General features: G+C 45.3%; 1 protein-coding gene across 4 annotated transcripts in view; it reads left to right on the top strand.

The window, feature by feature from the left end:
- Positions 1-21,541, top strand: part of ARHGAP26 (Rho GTPase activating protein 26) — a 421,272-nt gene that overhangs the window by 99,898 nt on the left and 299,833 nt on the right. For all 4 annotated transcript variants that reach the window (XM_036312015.1, XM_036312018.1, XM_036312017.1 and 1 more), the window contains exons 2-6: positions 2,770-2,865; positions 4,460-4,521; positions 8,808-8,879; positions 14,479-14,580; positions 20,175-20,285. In XM_036312015.1, the coding sequence (XP_036167908.1) occupies positions 2,770-2,865; positions 4,460-4,521; positions 8,808-8,879; positions 14,479-14,580; positions 20,175-20,285 (443 nt within the window). The remainder of the gene's footprint in view (positions 1-2,769; positions 2,866-4,459; positions 4,522-8,807; positions 8,880-14,478; positions 14,581-20,174; positions 20,286-21,541) is intronic.

Genomic DNA, 21,541 nt, shown 5'->3' with positions numbered 1-21,541 from the left:
CCAGGAGCCAGTGGAGTTTGGGGTGAGGGCTAGGGGTCGGGGAAGGGATTGTTCGGCATATAATCAGAACCCCGTGATGTGCAAGCAGAGAAGGGAGGTCCCCCAAAGCAAGCTTGAGATGCTGTCCCAGAGACAGGGGAGCAGATGCCAAACAAGCAAAACAACAGGTGCCCACTGCACCTTTAAAAAAGATTCCTCTCTGAGGCGTGAGTCATTCGAGCCCATGGTGAGTTCCCTTTAGGTTTCCAATAATTGGGATTTTCATTCTACCCAGCTGTCCTCACTGGCCTACAGCCCAGTATTGACTCCATACCAGTACTCATTACCTAATCTTCCATCGGGAGGACCGGCCTCTTTATCAGCTTTGTGGGGCCCACGTTGTTCTCAGGTTTGTGCTGTGGCGGGGTGTGCTGTGTGCCCGGGACAATGAAATCAGGTTACCTTCTGGTCATAAGCTAACAGGCCCTGCTCCTGGTCCTCTGTGAAAGGCCCCAAAAAGGCCCGGTTGTGCAGAACGAGCGCTCCTTGATCCTCATTGGCAGCTGCCCCTGGCAGCCCTGCTTTTCAGGTGCGTGCTGGGAGCTCTCCCCAGCGTGGCTTGCATTTCGCTTTATTTCCACTTTGTTGAGAAGATTGTCCAGCTTGAGTCTTTCTTGCCCTACTGGGGGGAGGCACAGGAAGATTTTTACTGTGAGTTCTGATCGGGAGGACATTTTGACTAAAATGACACAGAGCACAGCCGTGCCCACATTCCACCTTGGAGGTCTTTGTCTTCCACTCTGAAAGGTTGTAATTCCCTTTTCTCATCCTGCCTGCCTTCCTTTGCACAGGGTTCTGACTCTCAACTGCATCTGTGTCTTTCTTGCCAGGGAGTGATTTATGTTCTCGGGGATCTCCTCATCCTGGGTTGGCCAGTTTTAAGAGATGCCTGACTCTCCTGCCAGCATCTTGAGACTTTTTGCCAAAGGACCATTCCATTAAAGTGACTGAACCAAGGAGAGATGGGAGACTGTTGGCTGTTGTCTCCCTGTTCTCCTTCTCCATTCCGAGTGCCTTCCTCGCTGGTGTAGAGCAGAGGTCCTTGCAGGAGCCACAGCGAGCTCGGCACCTGTGCCATCTGAGCCACTGAGAGGGCTGGCTCAGAGCGGGAGCCGCTCATACCCAATGTGGTGCCCCGAGCCCCACACCCGACAGTGGGATGGTCCAGCCTGGCTCTCCCACTGGCAGCCATTGTTTAGAGTGAACACTCAGATTGACGAACTGAACATTGGGGGTTGGGTTTGTATACAGTCCCCCTCCTCCTCACCCCCCATATTAAACAGCACAATCAGAGCACTGCCAGGTATGTTGGAGAGGAAACAAACAAAATCAAAAGATGGGAAAAACCTAACCACCAACCTCAAGGGCCAAATCTGGGAACTGAAAAAGAGAAGTGCTGAGGAACATGGGTGCTTTTATTTCAGTAGGTTTTGTTGCTATGTGAAGCCAGAATTCCCCACCCCCAACCCCAATATCTTATTAAAGCCAGGCCTTGTTGCCAGTTATGCCTCATATTTCCCTCCTCTGGGAATTTGAACATAATGCCATTTCCCCTTCAATGAGGGGAACATGGACCAGGGTAATTTGAGTGATTAGCCTAATCTGCAGGAAGGCTGCACGTGGAATTAAGTTAAGCACATTTGTATTGAGCAGCCGTGGCTGTCAGGCCACTGGAAGGTACCTTGGTGGTTTTATGCCATTAGCAGAAGTTGAGGGTTCATAGAAGGATCATTGGCTTTTATTACTGACTTAAATGAAAGCTTATTGTTTATGTTTGACAAGGGCCTCTGAGAGCTTTCTTTATAGATACCACGTGTGGGGTTATACCATGTATGGGGTTACTCCAACCCCAAACATTGCCAGGGCTTTGTTCTCATGTCAGTAGTGGGGCGTGGTGACCCAGGGAAATGGTTCGGGCAAACATTTGTCAGGCTGGCCGGCCTCTCTGCTCGAGCGGGCTCTGAGAACTCAGGCCTCACCTGTACTGGAGTTGGAAGAGGAAGTCCAGGTCCTCCTGTGCCATGGGGACAGGGCAGCTCCCAGCACTTTCTCCCAGCAGTTTGTGGTATGAGTTGGACTAGTGCAGTGGTTGGCAAACTTCAGCTTGCAAGCCACATGTGGCTCTTTGGCCCCTTGAGTGTGGCTCTTCCACAAAATACCGACTTCTGCGCATGGGCCACGAAGTTTCAATCGCACTGTACATATGCGCCCGCACGTGGTATTTTGTGGAAGAGCCACACTCAAGGGGCCAAAGAGCCACATGTGGCTCGTGAGCCGCAGTTTGCCGACCACTGGACTAGGGGAAGGTGTTGTTGCATCTGGCATGGGGGCAGCTTCACTGACCACGTGGAGGGTCAGTGACTGAGCGACCTGCAGGGCTGTAGATGCTAAAGCCACACCTCCTCCCCGACCTCCTAGGCAAGTGGATCCCCCCCCCCCCCCCCCCCCGTGTCAAATGGAGAAGGAGGACTTGCTGTATAGCTGGAGGAATTAGAAATAGGGCCAACATTGTTAAAGCAAATGCAACAAACATACTAACTTCTAGAGCAAATCAGCATGTTATGTTATAAACAAATGTTTACTATTTTGAATTTATGTTCTTTTGTGCTTTGAAACGGACTCAGGAAGAAATCTGCTAGTTGCTGTAGTACTGGAAGGACTAAAAAGTGCAGCAAATCAGAAAACCAGTTCATTTCAGTAATTCACATTTCTTACTCTTTTTCTTACTAGATTTGTCTTCAGCGAAGAGGAAATTTGCAGATTCCTTAAATGAATTTAAATTTCAGTGCATAGGAGATGCAGAGACAGATGATGAAATGTGTATAGGTAAGTCATAACCGTGCAGTTTATCACAACTTCCATTGTCCTTGCTGAGCCTTTTTCTGGGGATAAGAAGAATCTAAGTGTCATAAATTACAATTACAGTGGAGAGGGTGGAGTTGAGCGAATATCAGGAATTGGGGCTATTCTGGGCTTCGCGGAGCTCTGGGGTTGTCTCTCGCCCTCCGCCTGCAAGAGAAAGCTTGAAGGTTTGTAGTGGGGCTCTCCTCTCCCCTCCCTTTAGTGTTCTGCTTCTGGCTGCTCTTGTGCTGTTCTTCCCCACAGCCACAGTGCTAAGAACTTTGAGCAAAAGCAGAACGCAGGTGGATGGGGGAAGAATTAGATCAGAGGTTTCAAATGCCAGCTCATGGGTTGAGATCAGAATGCAGCCATATTTTCTTTGGCACTCACTTACTTAATTGAATTACCATATAGATTGAATTTATCCTGAAGTTTCCATTCTCCAGCTTCTTTGAACATTGGAGAATCTGATCATCTGGCCCCACATTCTGCCTGGCTACAGTCGGCTGGAGCTGTGTAGCTGCTGTTGTCTTCAAATGGGGAGAAGCACTCAGTGTGTAGCTCACAATGCTCCCCACCTCTCCCTTTTGTTTATTTAACAAGAGGCTGATGGTGGGGTTACCATTTATCACCTCACTGTGCTGCTTCACTCTTCACCATCACCTGTCTGCCTTTTGTAGGCAGCGCTGGGCACTGAGGATTTGCAATGCCAGGACACCTTTCTTTGCCAGGGCCTAGTCGTTGCACTTTATTCTTCTGACATTGGGCAAGTTGGTTGACTCCAGGAAGTGAGCAAGAATTGAGAATGTTATGTTGAATTAATTAAGTCATCAAATGCTTACTGAGTTCCTGTTGCCTTGCAGTGCACCAGGATCTGGGGATGAGCACAGGCAGTTGGGAGACATCTGAGAGCAGTGAAAATCCATCATTGTTGTAAATCCTGAATACATGGATGCCTTCCCCAACATTATACAGATGTTCCACATATCCTCAGGGCTATTGCACTTAATGCCTGTTGCATTTGGGAATAATTGTAGCACAAGAGATTCTCCTCCTCTGACCAGCATGCTGCAAGCTGTGTATTGCATTTATAAGGCTTGGGGATGCAGGGGAACCCATGGAGAAGCCAGGGATGTGGCTTCCAGTGCCAGCAGCACTGTTTGTTTAGTTCTGGTGCCAAAGAAAAGGTTGTGTTCTGACGCAGGCCCACAACAAAGGTTGAGGAGGTCGAATCCTGGGCAGGAAATCCTTCAACTCTTAAGCGGAACTCTGCCCCTTCTAGCCCGGGGTCTGGGAGCCAGCCAGCATCTCATCAGTTCTGGGTACTCTCAGGAACTGGCCAGTCTTTTCCTTGAAGGAAATCCTTCCCTAGCTGAAGTGCCAGGTGGAATTAACATGCATTTCTGGGTCATCCTTGATGGTTAATGATGAAAAGATAAGGGGAGCCTTGGGAAACAATTGACTTTAGGCTCCTGCTTGTGCCAAGGGAGTTCAGTCCATAACATGATAGCTGTATCTGGAAAGGCTCCCGAAGGTCCGTTAGTCAACTTCCATCTCATGACCCCTTTCTCTTTTCCAGCAAGGTCTTTGCAGGAGTTTGCCAGTGTTCTCAGGAATCTTGAAGATGAACGGATACGGATGGTGAGTACTGCTGGGCTACTCTTGGTCCCAGATAGTGTGGTCACATGTAGGGAGCACAGGATTTATCAGAAGAACTGGGCTTGGGTTCAGGCTCTGCTACTTGCGTGCTTTGAGCTCTTGGGCAAGCCTTATCTTCTCATCATTGCAGGGTTTGAAGACTTCGGTAAAACATAGGATATGTGTACTTGGATAACTTGAGAATGACTTCCTTGCCCTTCTAAAAATTCACTGTAATGTGTATATATAAGGTATATGACTTCTGGGTGTATCTTTACAATGATTTAACTCTTTGGGGACTTAGATTTTTCTATTGGCAGAATGGGAACGAAGGTGCCCCACTCTGCTACTCCCCGTACCTCCTTATTAAATTTACCCAAGAAGTCTTGGAGGCCAGGGTCACTCCTTCTAATTCTGAAGCTCCTAACAGTGCCTGTCGTGTAGAAGGCACCCAGTAAACGGGAACTTAGAAGTGATGGTAGCTCTTAAAAGTTCTTCAAAGAGCGGCACTGTGAAGTTCAAGGACCAAAGGCTGACCTTCAGGTTCTTAAGAGATCTCTTTTGCATAAGAATTTATTCTGATGTGGTTCAGCATTAACAGGTGAGGGATTCCAGATCCACAGGATACCATATCCCTAAGATATCAGGTCTGAGGCCTGGTTTGAAATCCTTGCTGGCTGCATGTTGATTTGTCCTCAGGAGGGCTCCAGAAGCTGGGGGAAGAGTCCATTAATGAACATTTTTTTTCTCTTCCCATGCTAACAACTGAAATGGTTTGACACTAAATTTCCTGTCTTGGTCAGCTTGGGCTGCCAAAATACCATAGACTGGGTTGCTTAAACAGCAAAGATTTATTTCTCACAGTTCTGGAGAATGGGAAATCCAAGATCAAGGGGCTGACTGCTGTGGTTCTGGGTGAGGGCTCTCTTTCTGGCTTGCAGATGGCAGCCTTCCTACTGTTTCCTCACAGGGCAGAGAAAGGGTAGGGATGCTCTCAGGTCTCTTCTTACAAGGGCACTAATCCCATCAGGGGGACTCCACCCTCAAGACCTAGTTAGCTTCCAAGAGATCCCATATTCAAGTGCTATCACATTGTGGGTATTAAAAGATAAACTAAAGCATATTAAATTTGTAAGAGCTTATGTGAGCAAAAATCAATTCAAATTGGGTAGCACCAGCCTGGAAGTAGTGGGAGTGCTCTAGCTACAGGAGCCTGGGGAAAGAGTAATAAAGAAATGCAGAAGCAAAGCAAATAAATTATTTAATTGGCTATCGCTTAAATGGTTGCCTTATTTGGGAAAGCCTCTTTGTTTGCGATGACTTATTATTAGGTTTTGATTTCTTAACCTTGAGGTATTCACAGGCTTAGGTCTTGGGTTGCTGTTGTAGGCTACTAAGGCATTAGAGCCACGTTGGTCCAATGGCCCCTTGTTTAATTAATTTGCCAGGGTAAAAGCTTCAATACATGAATTGGAGTGAGGGTGGGGCAGGAGATGCAAGTTAGTCCTTCGCACCCACGAAGACATTATGTAGCCACATGTTTTCCATTTCAGCCCTCATGATGACTCTGTGAGGTGGTGCCTGTATCATCCTTATTGTCCAGATGAAGGTGTCGAGGTTTAAACAGGTTATGCAACATGCCCAAGGTCACACAGTGGCATGGTCCAGATTCAAACCCAAGCATGTGTTATGCCGAAGAATGTGTTATGCCAAACAGAGCAGAAGGCTCTCTCACCTTCTGTCCTGCAGAGAGACACTGTTTTCCTTGAGTGCTCATTGCTGGGCGCCTGAGCCAGAATCAGGTCAGGGTGGCAGCAGCAGCAGGGCTGCTGGTGGGTGGAGGCCGGGAAAGCTGTGTTTGTGCACGTGCTAGTGCCGGAGAAAGGGAAATGATTCTTTGGAGTCTGATTCTTGGCCGAGCCAGTATTTGGGGGTGGGTGGTGTGGTGAGCAAATCATGATAATACCCCGCAGATTGCTATGGCCTGCAGCAAGGGAACAATGACTGGATTATTATACTTTTCAGCTTGCCTCTGCAATTTTATTATTAATGTCAGTGAGTCGAGTTTTTACTGTCTGCATCTGAGTCTCTGGCCATCGCAAGCCCCTTCCCTACCTCCTCACCCTGTGACAGCTTCATCACCAATTCAGCTCAGCTTAGCAAAGCTGCACCTTCTTTGGAAAGCCTTCCCTAATGCCCCGAGATATTCGGCCATCCTTTTTATTCTCTTAATATCTACTTCATGCCTCTAATTCTGCAGTCAGCACAATTTCCTGATGATCACTGCAGGTGTCCCATAGTAAATAGGAGTCCTTGAAGGGCAGAGAGTGGGCTACTCTGTCCCTGATATTTGTACAGTGTGTGGAACTGAGTGGAAATTACACAATCATAGAATCATAGACCCAGGAGAACCTTATTCCTCACCTCTGCAGTCCCTCATTTGACAGATTAGAAAGTTGAGGTCTTACGAAGGCTGATGGCAAGCAGTGGAAGGACCGGGGCAAGGACTTGGTCATTCTGAGTCCCAGGTGAGCGGCTACTGCTTTTTTATATTTAGCATTTATTTAGGGCTGGATTGTCAATCATGGATGCCCTTTGGAACAACTTGAGTTTAAAACATACTGATGCCTGGGTTGAAGTATAGAGTTCTGATTTAATTGGTTTGGAGTGTGGCCTGGACATAGAAATATTTAAAAGCTCCCCAGGTGAGCCTAACATGTGACTGAAGCTGAGAACCACTGACTTAGGGGCTCAGACACTGTTGTGGGCTTTAGGGACTTACACTTGATTTGTGGAAAAGACTTAAACAGGTGAGCCAACTGAGTCACATCAGATAACAAAAATCGAACAAGTTAAATGACACTGCACAATTCCAGCATTGCTCTCTACTAAAATAAGTGGCCTCAATATTGAGAAAAAGGCAAAGGGTAATAAATTTGGAGATCTGCCACCTTCTACCCCTCACTTTGTCCAGTTAGGTCTCTCTCTGTCCATGTGTGCTTCTGGCATGTCCTCTGTTGGTCGCATTGCAATGGATATGCATGTGATTTAGAAAAATAAAGCTTTGTTCCAATGAGATTCTTGAAATAATTAGTTGAGCAACGAATAAGCAGTGAATGACTTAAGAGGAAAGATTATGAAATGCTGTACTGATTTACAAAAGACCATGGAATCTTAGAGCTGGAACAATCAAGCCCAATTATTTGTAGGCGAGGAAATTGGAGCCCAGAGAGGTTAAATGTTTTGTCCATGGTCATGTAGTTGGCAGCCAATCAAGAAATCATTCATTCATTCATGGAGTCATTGAAACATATTTGAGTGTTCCTTTGTTTTAGGATTCTTCTGTGTTTTGGGGATGGTGGTACATAAGTGAGCATTTACATGAGGGTGTGTGCGTATATGCACGCGTGCGTTCTTGTGTGTGTGTGTGTGTGTGTGTGTGTGTGTGTTGTGTAGTGGTGAACAGAAAACTTTAGCTGGCTTTTGTCTTCTGAAGAAAAACCTTGGTGGGTTGTTGGGAAGTTTCTTTGGATTCTGTTGGTGGTCATGGAAAGCCCCCCTGAAGAGGTCACCTTGGGGCTGAAACTTGAATTGCACTATGTAATGAGTCGTCCTCATGGGGATTTGGGGACAGAGCATGTGAGTTAACAGCAAAATGCAAAGACCTAGAAGTGGGACAGGTTTGCTATTTGAGATACCTTCCTGTGATGGTATAGTTGGAGTGCAGGACCTGAGGAGGTGAGGCTGTGAGATGAAATCGAGAGGCAGCCAGGTTAAATGTTTTGTCCATGGTCATGCTTGTTAACTACAAGCATCCTGATCATAGTCTAGTAGTGGTATAGGTCTACACCAAGTCCAGATGGCAGGGTTTATGCCGCCAGATATCAGGTGCTCTATTTGTTTATAATCCAGACTCAGTGTTGATCTGCTTTAAATATATCTGCTTAAGTATAATTTGGGTGAATAAGCATTTCCAAGATGTCCCTGGAAGCTTGAAATTTAGATCCTACCTTGTCACTAGTTTCCCTCCACCTTCAATTGGTTGCTTACATTTTTAGAGGTCCTAATTTTTCTTTCTAAACAATCAGTTTTAATCCTGCCTGGGAATAATACCATGCTTTGAACTGATGACTAGACTTTGACTTGACATGCTGTCAGTTTCAAGTATTGTGAACAGTTACCGCATGCATGGTGTTGCTTACTCACATTTTAGGTGGAGACATGGGAGGCATTTGTGCCAGACTGCTCTGATTCTTTACTGATACTGCTCTTGCGTCTCCCCCCGCCAGATTGAGAATGCCAGTGACGTGCTCATCACGCCCTTGGAGAAGTTTCGGAAGGAGCAGATTGGGGCTGCCAAGGTGAGAAATTTCCAATTCTTCTTGGATTTTAGGGCGGGAGGTCTGGAAAAACACAACTTCTTCAGAAAATCTTGGGCGGATAAGCCTGGAACCTAGTTCTTCACAAGTGTCTGAAGACAGTCTGTGTGCTCATCCCCAGAGCAGTCATTCTAGTATTTTGTTATCTAATCACCCTGCGCTAGTTCATAAATTGTCCAAAAGGTAGAAACCATGCCTCCTCTGTGTTAGTAGCTAGATACCTATGTGCTTGGACAACATAGGATTGATTATATTTATTGTGAGGTCCAGGACTCGGAACCTAAAACATGGGTGACAGATTGGGCCCTGTGGTTGTGGCACACTGTTCTTAGCTCACTTTGGCTGTGTGTGCAAGTGAGTTTTCTCGCTAGACCTTTACATTTTTTAAGAGAAACTGAAAAGTCAGAGTTTTATATGAAATAGCCTGGTTTCCAAAAAAAATGTTGGCAAATAATTAAAAATATATATATTACACATTGTGCATGTCAGAAAGTGGGACTGCTATAGCCCAGAGGTCACCATTTGTTGTCATTGGCTTGGTGGGACTGTAGCCCAAACTTGGCTGCTTCTATTGTGTTACTGAAAGACCGCAAAGGGAGCCTTGTTCATGTTTAAGAGGTGGATTCTCCCGGGTTTCTCGCTCTGTGAGAAATCACTAGAAGCCCTGGCTAGTTTGACCTTCAGTAGAGTGTTAGAGACCACCTGCAGGGAAGATGTTTTCATTGGATTCAATGAAAGTAGGAGGATTTTCCAGATTTTCTTCTTGCTTTTCCAAACTGTGTCCTTTAGCCGCAGTCCCTTGCACCACCTGCAGGGTGTTTTGGGCAGCATCACACTCTGATCTGTTTTATGGATTTGACTCAGTTGTGAAATGGTCTTGAGAGGTGCCTGTAGATGGGAAATGGATAGCTGAAATGTAAGAAGTGGGGTTTTCTCCCCTTTCCCCCAACCCCCAAGTGCATCTGCTTTCTAAAAATGAATATATCAAGGCCTGGGATGATGCTCAGTTCAGTCATTTTTTGAAGGAGGAACCACGACAAATATTTTTCTCCTAATTCTACAGCACTTTTCTACCAATTTTACAGTTTACATTTATGAAGAATTTGTTGATTATTGGTTTTTTTTTCTTTTAAAATATATTTTATTGATTTTTTACAGAGAGGAAGGGAAAGGGATAGAATCAGAAACATCAAGGAGAGAGAAACATCAATCAGCCGCCTCCTGCACATCCCCTACTGGGGATGTGCCTGCAGCCAAGGCACATGCCCTTGACCGGAATCGAACCTGGGACCCTTGAGTCCGCAGGCCGACGCTCTATCCACTGAGCCAAACAGGTTAGGGCGATTATTGGTTTTTGAATCAGAGATTAAGGAATGCCTAATTTAAAGGGATGTCTTTCATTAGGATTTTGTCCAAGACTGAGCAAACCCAGTGTTCCTGGGGAGTGTTCCTCCCCTGTCCTCGCTGACGCAGGCCCAGTGAGCACTTCTCTTTAGTGGCTTTGGGGCCTGTGCCTCCCACTCCTGAAGACACGTGGCAGCGGCTCCGGAGGCTCTGAAGAGCTTTGCGGCGGAGGCAGCGCGGACCTGTGCGCTGAGTCATCTTTCCAATAGTCACTTCTCGCTCTGAGCACAGCCGCCTCTCACTCTGGCCTCTCCTCTAGGAGCTGGTTTGAAGGTTTATCAGTTAGCACGGGGGAGGAGCGGAAGCCTGTGTGGGGCTCCCTTTGGGTTCATAGCATTGATCAGAACGACAGGACCAGGTACTTTTCCAGGTTGGGTGGTGGGGGCGGGGGCTATAATGGTGAGAAATACGAGAATTAAAAATTTTAAGAAAAATGGTTGCTCACCAAAACACGTTTCTGCGCATACACATTCCATTCTGTCATTTCTGATGAAGAATAATGTGGTGATGTTGGGGATGATTGCTCATCGCTCCTCCTTTGTCATTTCTTTCTTTCAGTATATCTGTTCCTCTCTACCCCTCCATACATTTCAGAGGTAGTGAAGAAACAACAAACCCTGTACGAGGTGATCTAGAGAGAAGGTTTAAGAACAGTTACGATCCAGCGAAGGCTGTTTAGTGGCTAAGTTCAAGTTTCTGAACTCTGCCTGTGTGATGTTAAAATTACCCTTCCTCCTCTTGTCCCCTCTGGTGCTGCTTCTGTTGCTGTAACAAGCTGTTGCTACTTGCAAGACACTGCAGTTAGAGTGTAGGGTGTGAAGGCTGCTAGGGAGGTGGGCTCCTGGGCTTTCTTGGGCCAGTGTGGCTTCTCAGGTAGGTGCCACCCTGCAGCTTGGTGTGACCATGGCCCTACAACGTTTAGAGTTCTGAGTTTGGGGGAGCTTATTTTTCCTGCAGCCCTAGCTGTGCTCTCCAGTGAAAGTAGAATAGACATTGGTGAGCAGTGGTTATGTGTGGACACTTGAGCTAGGTTGCTTGAGTCCAACTCTCATTCTGCCATTTGGATGTAAACTTGAGGAGGTTACTGCTCCATGCCCATGTCCTGAGCTATAAAGCAGGGATCACAATAGTACTTACCTCACAGTTATTACAAGGGAGAAATGTGGGAACTCATATAAAGTGCTTAGAACAGTGTCTGTCATATAGTTATTGATGTTAGTTATTATATTCCATACACATAGCTGATTCATTAAAAAAATGAATGAAAGCCTGCTGTGTGCCTGGCCCTGTGCTATACACTGGCGTCTGGTAGAGAATAAGCACAGGTGTGGTTCTGTGCTCGTGGTGTGGCTGGGGAGAAAGACATCAGGCACAGAGATATAAGTAAAATGCAACCTCCAAGTGTTCTATGAAGGGTTACCATCCTGGGCCATGGGCCATGGGAAGCAGGTGGTGTTCCCCATAAGAAGGAGGTTGGTTCAGATGCTGGACCTCATCATTGCCATCGCCACCACGGCTACCACCATCTTGGTCAGCATCACTGAGATTTACTACACACTTTGCATGTGCCTGGTACTCTGCTAAGCACTGTACATGGTTTATCTCAGTTAGTCCTAACAATCCTATGAGGAGGTGGGTGTCCTTATCCTTATTTTATTAGTCAGTCTTTGAGCTGAACGAGGAACCTGAGGAATTAGCTCATGCAGTCACCCTCAGTGTACAGATAACATTTAGTATACCACGTCCTGCAGAGGGGCAGTGGTTTGTTTAGAGTAAATCCATACAGAGCTGGGACTGTAGGATCCTACTCTGTCCTTCATCCCCTTAGCCACCACCGTGGATGCCCTGGAAGGTGAACACCGTCCTATGCCCGAGTAACTGAGTAATACCACTCTCCCATCTTAAAAGCATTACGTAAATCTTAGTGTTAATTCCCCCAGAGGTCTTGTTGTGGCTTGGACAGCACTGCGTCTCTTTCTCTTTCGCTTTGGCTGTCCTCTTGAACATGGAATGTGGAGGCTCAAGTTGCCAGAAAGTCATGGGATTCCAGTGACTCATGTTCCCAGCCTTTTCTCACCTCTGGTTAGCTGCACTATCCTGGCACAGGGTTCTCCTGTCTGGGATGTCTGGTAGGGCTGGTGGAGTGGCTAAGTGAGCATTAACTGGGACATAGAGCCGCAGCTCAGCGTCACTGGTTTCTATGAAGGAGAAGGTTGCTTGAGTCAGGTGTCTTGCCTGTACCTCTCAAATTTGAAGGAGTAATGTCTCCTTTGGCTTTTTTTCATTTGCTTCTGCATGTTTCATTTTTCTTGTATGTAAATAGCCTTTTAAGCAAAATTCAGATTTGTAGAAATGGGTACGCGTCAGCTAAAATTGAATAGATGATCATTCTGCTCAATTTGTGAGGCCTAGAGGTTTGCTCTTCACCAGATAAATGGTGTCTGACACCACAGGAGCTTGTCGGGGCTTCAGGTGACGGCTTCTTGGTGACTTTTGTGCCACTTTGGCTGTGTTCTGTCTGGAGCACTTACTGCTCTCCTGCTCTGGAAGCCTCCACTTGGCCCCTCACGGTATCAGCAGGTCTCAGCTTCCACCTCCTCTCCCCAGTGGGGCCTCTTCTGAGCACCCTACCTGCAGAATCTCTGTGCCTGAACCCTGTTCGTTTCCTTCCCAGCACTATGGCAGTCTGTAATTATGCTGTTTACTTGTTCAGTGGCTGTGTTTCTTCTCCTGGACCATCCTCACCATGAGGGTAGGGACTGCTGCTGTCTTGTATTTCAGTGCCTAAAAGAGCCCAACAGAGTGGTTTCGTGTTATATTTTTATTAAATGAATAGAGATGTCTCTGAGTTTTCTTATCTGGCTGCGAAAAATTTTCATCTGTTAGAGGCCTTGGAGTTGCAGAAAAGTCCTCTGTGGGCTCCACATACTTTAAAAGCAAGAACGATGCACGGAGTTAGTAAATTTGATCCTGGTTAGCAGGCCGGTGCCAACCTTCTCCCACCCATCCCCATTGGGATATAGAAGGAAGAGACGCCTGTGACAGTGTGTCTCAAGTGTGGTTGAGACGTGGGCTTTGGAGGCAGCTTGTCCTGGGCTCGAATCCCAGCTCTGTCACTCTCTGCAGCTTTTTACAAGTTAATGTCCCTGGGTCTAAGTTTTTCTCGTCTGTAAATGGGAGATAAAGATAGATCCTCACTGACTCAAGCATGTGGTGGGATAACAGGGATTATTATGTGTATTATGATATTTACATTATTTTTCATTTTAAAAGCAATTTAATATAGGACAATAAAAATATCCTAAATGGAGGGGCAAAAGCACCATTATTCCATTGCCTTACCGCAAGTATTTTCATTTTGGAATCTTCCCATCTAATCTTTGTCTCTAGGTATATACACTCAATATAGGATGTACCAAGTTTATATCATGCTATTATTGCTTTTCATTCTGTGGTGAGAAATTTTCCATTTTACTGCCTTGCCTTTCCAGTTGTATATGTTGGATGTTCTATACTTCAATTATCCCAAATCCTAACCTTGGGCAGTAATGTTACTGCCACTGTTTCTCTCTCTCTCTCTCTTTCTCTCTCTCTGTCTCTCCTGTGATTAATGATGCTGCAATGGACACATTTGTGGAGATAATGCCTTCTTGGTTTTGAGTTATTCTTCAGCGTACACACCTGATTGTGATATTATTGCATCAAGGGATATTTGGTTCTCTACAATAAGTACTTTTTGAACACTATTAAAGCTGGATCTCCGTCAGTCTAGACTCGTCCCATTTAAGCTGTAAGTAGATCTTCTACTTTGAGATTATCTTCATAGGTAACTTCCCTCCTTCATCTGGCGTTGAACCTCCTTGTGAGTTAGAAACTAGAAATTTCTATTTCACAGTTAAAGTTCTTAGATCGTGGAGTCCTGGGTTTGTCTCTATGAAATACTGGTGTTGACCTTGTTTCTAGCACTATGGCGGTGCCTCAATGATAGACACTCAAAGCTCTCAGGCTGTTGATAGGCGGTTGCTTGATTTAATGGGTACTACCTGAAGAGTAGGAGTGGGGTTGTCTGCCGTTGTTCTGTGTCTGAAGGAATAATGAAGCCATGAAGATGAGCAGAAAGGTTGACCCAGCTTGCTTTAGTTCATGCAACATTTTAATCTTTTTCTCTTTCTACCAGGAAGCCAAAAAGAAGTATGACAAGGAGACAGAGAAGTATTGTGGAATCTTAGAAAAACACTTGAATTTGTCTTCCAAAAAGAAAGAATCTCAGCTTCAGGAGGTAAGAAATTGTACTAGTATTCTGAATAAACTGTTTAATTTTACATGGTGCTGGGGTATGTACTGGTTACTCTTTGCCAGGAAGTCCTAGGTTTGGAAGAGACCTCGGAAACCAGGAGCTTGATCCAATGCCTGGATGGCCTGTCTATCATCCCACCCACACCACCCCCTTTGGTGGCTGTCCAGCCTGTCAGGGGCAGAGGAACATGCTGCTGGTCAAGATCACCCTCTTCCTTGTTGGGGAGCCCTAATCACTAGAATGTACTTCTGCCTCGCAAACTGAAGTCTCTTTTCCTGTTTCTCTCCCCCTTGACCTTGATTCTATACTCTATTACTAGTACGTCACCTTTGACTTTCTGCCTATGTCAGTGATTTGAAATGTTAGCATCTGAAATGCTTTGGCCCTTCTCCCATAATATTAATTTAAAAAATCTATTATTTTTTTTTAAAGCATGACTTTATTATCACTCGTATGGTTTGTGGTTTGGTAACCTTGTTTGAAAAAAGTCAATTCTCTGACCTGCCCCTAGTCTTTCTGGATTTGCATGGGGTGTTTTTAAAGAGTAGTTCACTTGGAAAGAAAAGCCAGTTTGCGGCCCTGGCACAGTGACCATGTTTATTTTGTTCATGGAGGTTTACATGGCCAGGGAGTTTGCATTTCTGGGAGACAGTCGTAGTAAAACTCCAAATCTGGCTACACGAATGTCATTTTATTTAACTCTTAACAATTTGCTGACCTTTCTCAAGTAACCTAAAGGGCAGCTATGGTTTTCAAGCTAGCCCTCTTTCTTAAATTTCCTTTTTTTTTTTTTTTTTTTTTTTTTTTTTTTTTTAGTAAATAGCATGTCAGTACTTTTATGAAGTGAAAGTTCATATGAAGATGATAGGATCAAAAGTTGAAAGATGAACACAACTCAGGAGACAGTGGAGTCTGAACCCCTCCCAACCAGGATTTGTTAGACATCCTAGGTTAGGGATGCGTGATTCTCAGGACTCCTTGCTTGGGTATTTAAACCAATTGTTTGAATGACAATGAGAACTCAGCACCATCTCCAGCCACTAGTGGTTATAGTGGACTTTGCAGACCAGTTCTGGCCAACCAACCAACAGCAGTTGAATAATTGGTGTGAACTGTAAAAGCAAATGAATGAGGAGGTGATTCTTAAATAGCACAGCTATTTGGGTAAATCAAATGTGACAGAGAAAGCTAAAGAAATGCTTATTTTCATGCATGTTACATAAAGGCTATTCACAACTCCACATGGGGATATGGGCACTAGACGATACCCCAGGATATGTGATTCTACAGGATAAATATATAGTTCCACTTAGGTTCTGTCCTGGGACAAGTACTCATCTCTCTGAGCTGTAGTCCCTTTGTAAAATACTCATGAAATACCTATCCTGCCTACTTCATGTATGAGAAGACAAATTATAGCTGCTACACAAATATAGAGAATTATCCCTATGACTGACCTGTTTTTCATCCCCTATTCCCAAATTGAATGGTAATTTCTTTTTTCTTTTTAAATTTTTTTTTAAAAAAATTGATTTTAGAGAAGGAAGAAGGAGCGAGGTTGGGGGGTAGAGCTACATTGATCGATTGCCTCCCATATGCTCCCTGACTGGGGATCGAAACCTGCAACATAGGTATGTGCCCTGACCTGGAATTGAACCTTCAACCTTCTGGTGCATGGGATGACGCTCCACCCAACTGAGTCACGCTGGTCAGGGCTGAATGGTGTTCCTCTTGACTGCCCTCATCTGTTGGAGCTGCTATATCAGAATACTATAGCCTGGGTGGCTTTTAAGCAACATAAATTTATTTCTCTCCGTTTGGGAGGTTGGGAAGTCCAAGATTAAGGTGCTGGCAGATTTGGTGTCTGGTGAGGCCTGCTTCCTGGTGTACAGATAGCTGTCTTCCTGCTATGTCCTCACATGGTCCGAAGGGGTAAGGGAGCTCTCCAGGTCTCTTTAATAAGGGCAGTAATCCCATTCATGAGGACTTCACCCGCATAACATAATCACCCCAAAAGCCCCACCTCCAGGTGCCATCTCATTGGGGTTAGGTTTCACATATGAATTGATGGGGGAGGGCACCAGCACTCAGTCTGTAGCACAGGCTTTGCCAGTATATATCTCTGTGGATATTTTTTCATTATGCTCTTTGTTACAGTCCTTTGTGTTCTTGTCTGTTACCCATTCATAATTTCTGAGTACACTGAGGGCAAGGGGTGGGCTGAAGGTCTTTCTCGTGAGCCCTGGCCAGTGCAAATGTTGAATGCATATTCATGTGTCAGGTACTGTATTGAGCATTTTACATGGAATCTTTTCAACTCCTCATAGCCACCCTATGTGGTACAGATTTATTCCCATTATTTTATATATAAGAAAGCAGAGGCTCTGAGACGTTTACTAGTTTGCCCGTAGCTGGTCAGCGAGGATTTGAACCCTGGCTCCTGACTGTGGAGCCCTTTCCTTTAACGCAGTAAGCTCTTCTGCGTCTCTGTCTTAGGAGAGAGGGATGGTGCTCTGCTGCCTACCTGCCATTGTCATTAACGTGTGTCAAGCAACTAGGACTGGCCAGCTGGAGGGACCTTGGTGATCCTCTGGTTGAGCCTCCTGAACTTACCTTTGAAGGAACTGAGTTTCTTGTAGAAATCTAGTGGTTTGCTCAAGGTCTTCCAGCTATTTAGTGATACTTCATATTTATATAAAAATCAATTTTTAGGATCATTATTAAACACCTAATACACATTTAATGAAATCTATTTCCTTTGATTATCCAGAACTGTTCCCTGATTGCAGGGCTCTGAAACCAATACTTATAAATGCTAGCCCATCCCTAGCCCTGGTGGGTGAAATTATAAGGCAGCACTGTGGAATGACACTGCTGCCATCTAGTGGATGACTTTTTAAAAATCAGTGTATTCTTTAGCGGTTCAGAAGCTACTTCAAAGACAGTATTGTTCAATAGATGGTCATTGCACACTTCTGTGAAAAAAGTCTATTCAGGCATTGGGTAAATTGTGGGACTGAAATGAGCGACCTGCCTTCATGGAACTTACCTTCTAGGACAGTGGTTCTCAACCTTCCTAATGCTGTGACCCTTTAATACAGTTCCTTATGTTGTGGTGACCCCCAACCATAAAATTATTTTCGTTGCTACTTTATAACTGTAATTTTGCTACTGTTATGAATCGTAATGTAAATATCTGATATGCAGGATATATTTTCATTGTTACAAATTGAACATAATTAAAGCATAGTGATTAATCACAAAAACAATATGTAATTATATATGTGTTTTCTGATGGTCTTAGGCGATCCCTGTGAAAGGGTCGTTCGACCCCCAAAAGGGTCGCGACCCACAGGTTGGTGACCCACAGGTTGAGAACCGCTGTTCTAGAATGTCTCTTTTCCAGGAAGCACAGAATGTTTTGGTGGGTCTCAGACAAACTGGTAGATTTAGTTTCTCAAGTAACAGACAGGGAAACTGTCTCAAGTGGCTTGCTGGGTGGGTTGGAATCCTGGCTTACAATTCCATTGCAGGGGGAGCTAAGGATGTGGTGAATTCTATGGCCCAGATGAGTGGGGACATTGGCAGGAGACACATACCATTCCATATGGGATTTTTTTCTCCCTTTTCCTTTGGAATCACATTCAGTTACGTGTCTGTTCTGAGAGCTGGGTCCTGATGGCCTCATAGAGATCAATTCATTCATTCCTTAAGTGTCCACTGAATGTTTTACTATGGGTCAGGCATCCCTCAGGGAACTGGGATAGAAAAATAGAAAATGACACAAGGTCTTTGCTCTTACAACTTTATATTTCAGTAGTCAGTACACAAGGAACGAGAGGAATAAATAATAATGTTACATAGTAATAAGGAAATAAAGTGGGAGAGAAGATGGAGGCTCCCTGAGGTAACCCATCTAAAATAGTGTCATCAACAAAGGCTGCTCTGAAGAGGTAACACTTGAATGGAGACCAGAAGGATGAGAAGGCGTGAGCTAAGGGAAAAGTTGGGGTAGTGGTCCATAATTGTGGACCCTGAATGACTGGGTCATGAAATAGAGTAGGGTAGGCTGGGACAGAATGAAAAATATGGAAGTGTTTTGTATTTAGTTATAAATGTACTAGAGGCCCAATGCACGACATTTGTGCAAGAGTAGGCCTTCCTGCCCCTGGCTGCCGGCACCAGCTTCACTCTGGCACCCCGGACCCGGGCTTTCCTCTGGCTGCTGGCAGGCACCTGGTACCCAGGCTTCCCTCGCAGCCCTGGCTTTGTCCGGAAGGTCACGCAAAAGGACGTCTGGAAGGTCGTCCCGAAGGACGTCCGGTCTAATTAGCACATTGTGCTTTTATTATTATAGATATTTATTAGGTAATAATGCCAAAGGTATTTCTTATTGTGCACTGTAGTTAAAAAAAAGGATATTTATCTAGGGGAAGAGCTGTTCAGGCAGAACGGACACCAAGTGGAAAAGTTGCGAGACAAGACGGAGACTTGGAGTGCTGGAGGGCAACGAGGAGCCCAGAGTGGCTAGAGTACAGTGAGGGTGGGTTGGGGTGGGAGGAGGTAAAGTGGGACGGGTGGGCAGGTCACACTGGGTCTTGCAGACCATGGTGGAGGCTAGAGGAAGGCATTGAAGGGGCTGTGAGAACATCTGATTTAGATTTTAGGGAAGGTATTCTGGATTGGAAGGGGAGGGAGGGATTGAGAATGAAAGCGGGGAGAGCAGTTAGGAGAGGCGTGTAACTGCTGGAGATGATGTGGCTGGTTTAGGGTAGGAGCAGGGATGGAAACCCATCTATTCTGACGTCCCTGCTGATAATAACAGAACACTTCCTGGTTTTCAGATTGTTTTCATCCTTTAGCTCATTTTATCTTTGAAACAGCTCTGCTCAGAGCAAGGGCAGATATTTTCATTTCCACCCTCCAGGTGTGGGGAAGAGACCCAGAGAGGACCACGGACTTGAGCCCGTCTCACCAGCTAGAAAAGAATGGCGCTGCAGCTCCGGTCCAGGCATTGGCACTGCCAGCTCTCTGCCTGATGCTGGGCGCTGCTGTTTTTCTCAGAGGACTTTTCTTCTGGCTCCTTCATCCTGCCTGACTGCAGGAGGCACTTTGCCGATTGTCAGAATGACCCTTTTCTCAGTTGCAGTCTCAGTGGCTGAGAGGACATCAGGGCTGTGGGATAGTCAGGGAAGTCAGTGTAGGGAGGCCGTACTGCCTAGTGATTCAGAGACGATCAAGAGCCTTGGAGGCACATCAACCAGGACAGAAGTCCCAGCTCTGCCCTGTACTTCATTTTCCTCTTGTAAATTAGAGGTAAAGATAATATCTTCTTTTCAGGAATTTCATGAGTATTAAATAACTAGAATTAATGAGGTTTGAATAAGGTAACATATGTATAGGTATGGGCACAGTGCCTGGCACAAAGTTAAGTGCTCAGCTAACCATTATCATTATTCTTATTTCTGTTTGATTTGTTTTTTAAAACTATCTTCAGAGATTTTTCTGGCCTGCTTGTTGAATGTTCTCCTTGGAAGGTGACTTGATTTTTCTCTGAAATTTCATCCTATTTGTAGGCAGACAGTCAAGTGGACCTGGTCCGGCAGCATTTCTATGAAGTATCCCTGGAGTATGTCTTCAAGGTGCAGGAAGTCCAAGAGAGGAAGATGTTTGAGTTCGTGGAGCCTGTAAGTAGATGCTCTTTGTTGGTGGTGTTTCCATACTTTTATCCCCATCCCTTATTCCAGCTACGTAGGTGGCAAACGATCTCAGCTGTTGATGAAGAGGTTGCCCAGCCCTGATGCTGGGCCTTCTGGTAAAGAACCGAGCTTTCTCAGTCTGGCCTCCCTGGGTTTTTCCTGTGGTCATTCCCGTACAACTCCAGGTACGGTGGTAGTGCATTCCTAGCCACCCTGTGTGGTCCTATCTGGTTTGCAGGTGGAATTAGTGACAATAAGGGAAGAGTGGAGTTTTCATCTTGCCAATCAATAGTGATTACACTTTCCTCCTCCCTCCCCCCTTCCCCTCTCCCTCAGATAATCCAAAGGTAGTAGTAACCCAGGAAATAGGAGAATGTACAGACTTTTCTCTTTTGCCTCCTGTGTTCAAAGCACCTCTTCATCCCACTAATACATTACATGATGCTTTCTAATGTGATTTCTCACTCTCTTTGTTATAACCAGAGTCCCTGGGTGCACCGTGATGGGATGTGTACTTGGGCAGTGTCTCCGTGGCCATGAAAGGTTGTAGTATGGGAACAAGTCTGGCTTCGGTTTAGGCCACCCCATCGTGGTTGTAGTTACATGCATGGAGCTGCCCCCACCCTGCCCTGGCACTGTTCAGAAGGCTTCATAGAAACACCAGAAGATAAGGGTCTCAACTCAAAACTCTTTCAGACCTTGCATTTTTCAGTCAAAATGCAGCTTCTGATTTAGACCCAAGCCTGGGATCTCTATCCACATAAGATTCTTATCGACCTAGAGTTAAGGAGTGATTCTCTTAAGCAAATAAGAATAAACCAATAAGAAACTGAAAGAAAGTGACTATTTTTTTAGTAAAGAGTGTTTTGTACCCCGTATCTAACTTTTCGGATGCTTTTTAGGCATGTAGACTTGCTGATAGTTTTTTGAAGGCTCCAGATGGCTTTGGGATTTGATGCTGACATCTTTTACTATACTGAAATTTCACTCGCAGCCACCTTGTCTGGCAAAGTTTTAAAAACCCTTAATTACTTTAGTCTTCTTATCTGAATATTGGAAACTTTAGAGCCGGCTTCCTATCTAGCAGTGGTCTCTGCCACAGTGGGTGTGCCAGGTGGGAGAAGCCACCTGGCGGAGAAAGCGAGCTTGTCGGTTTCCCTGCTTACGGCACAGAGGTGTGAAAGCCAGGCTTTCAATCAGTGGTTTACCGAAGACTGTTTCCTGTGGTTGGCAGGAATGAAAAT

This window comes from Myotis myotis, unplaced genomic scaffold, assembly GCF_014108235.1.
Source record: "Myotis myotis isolate mMyoMyo1 unplaced genomic scaffold, mMyoMyo1.p scaffold_m19_p_6, whole genome shotgun sequence".
NCBI classification, from domain to species: Eukaryota; Metazoa; Chordata; class Mammalia; order Chiroptera; family Vespertilionidae; genus Myotis; species Myotis myotis.
Note: the sequence above shows the minus strand (reverse complement) of the source record. Positions and strands in the feature narration are given on the sequence as shown.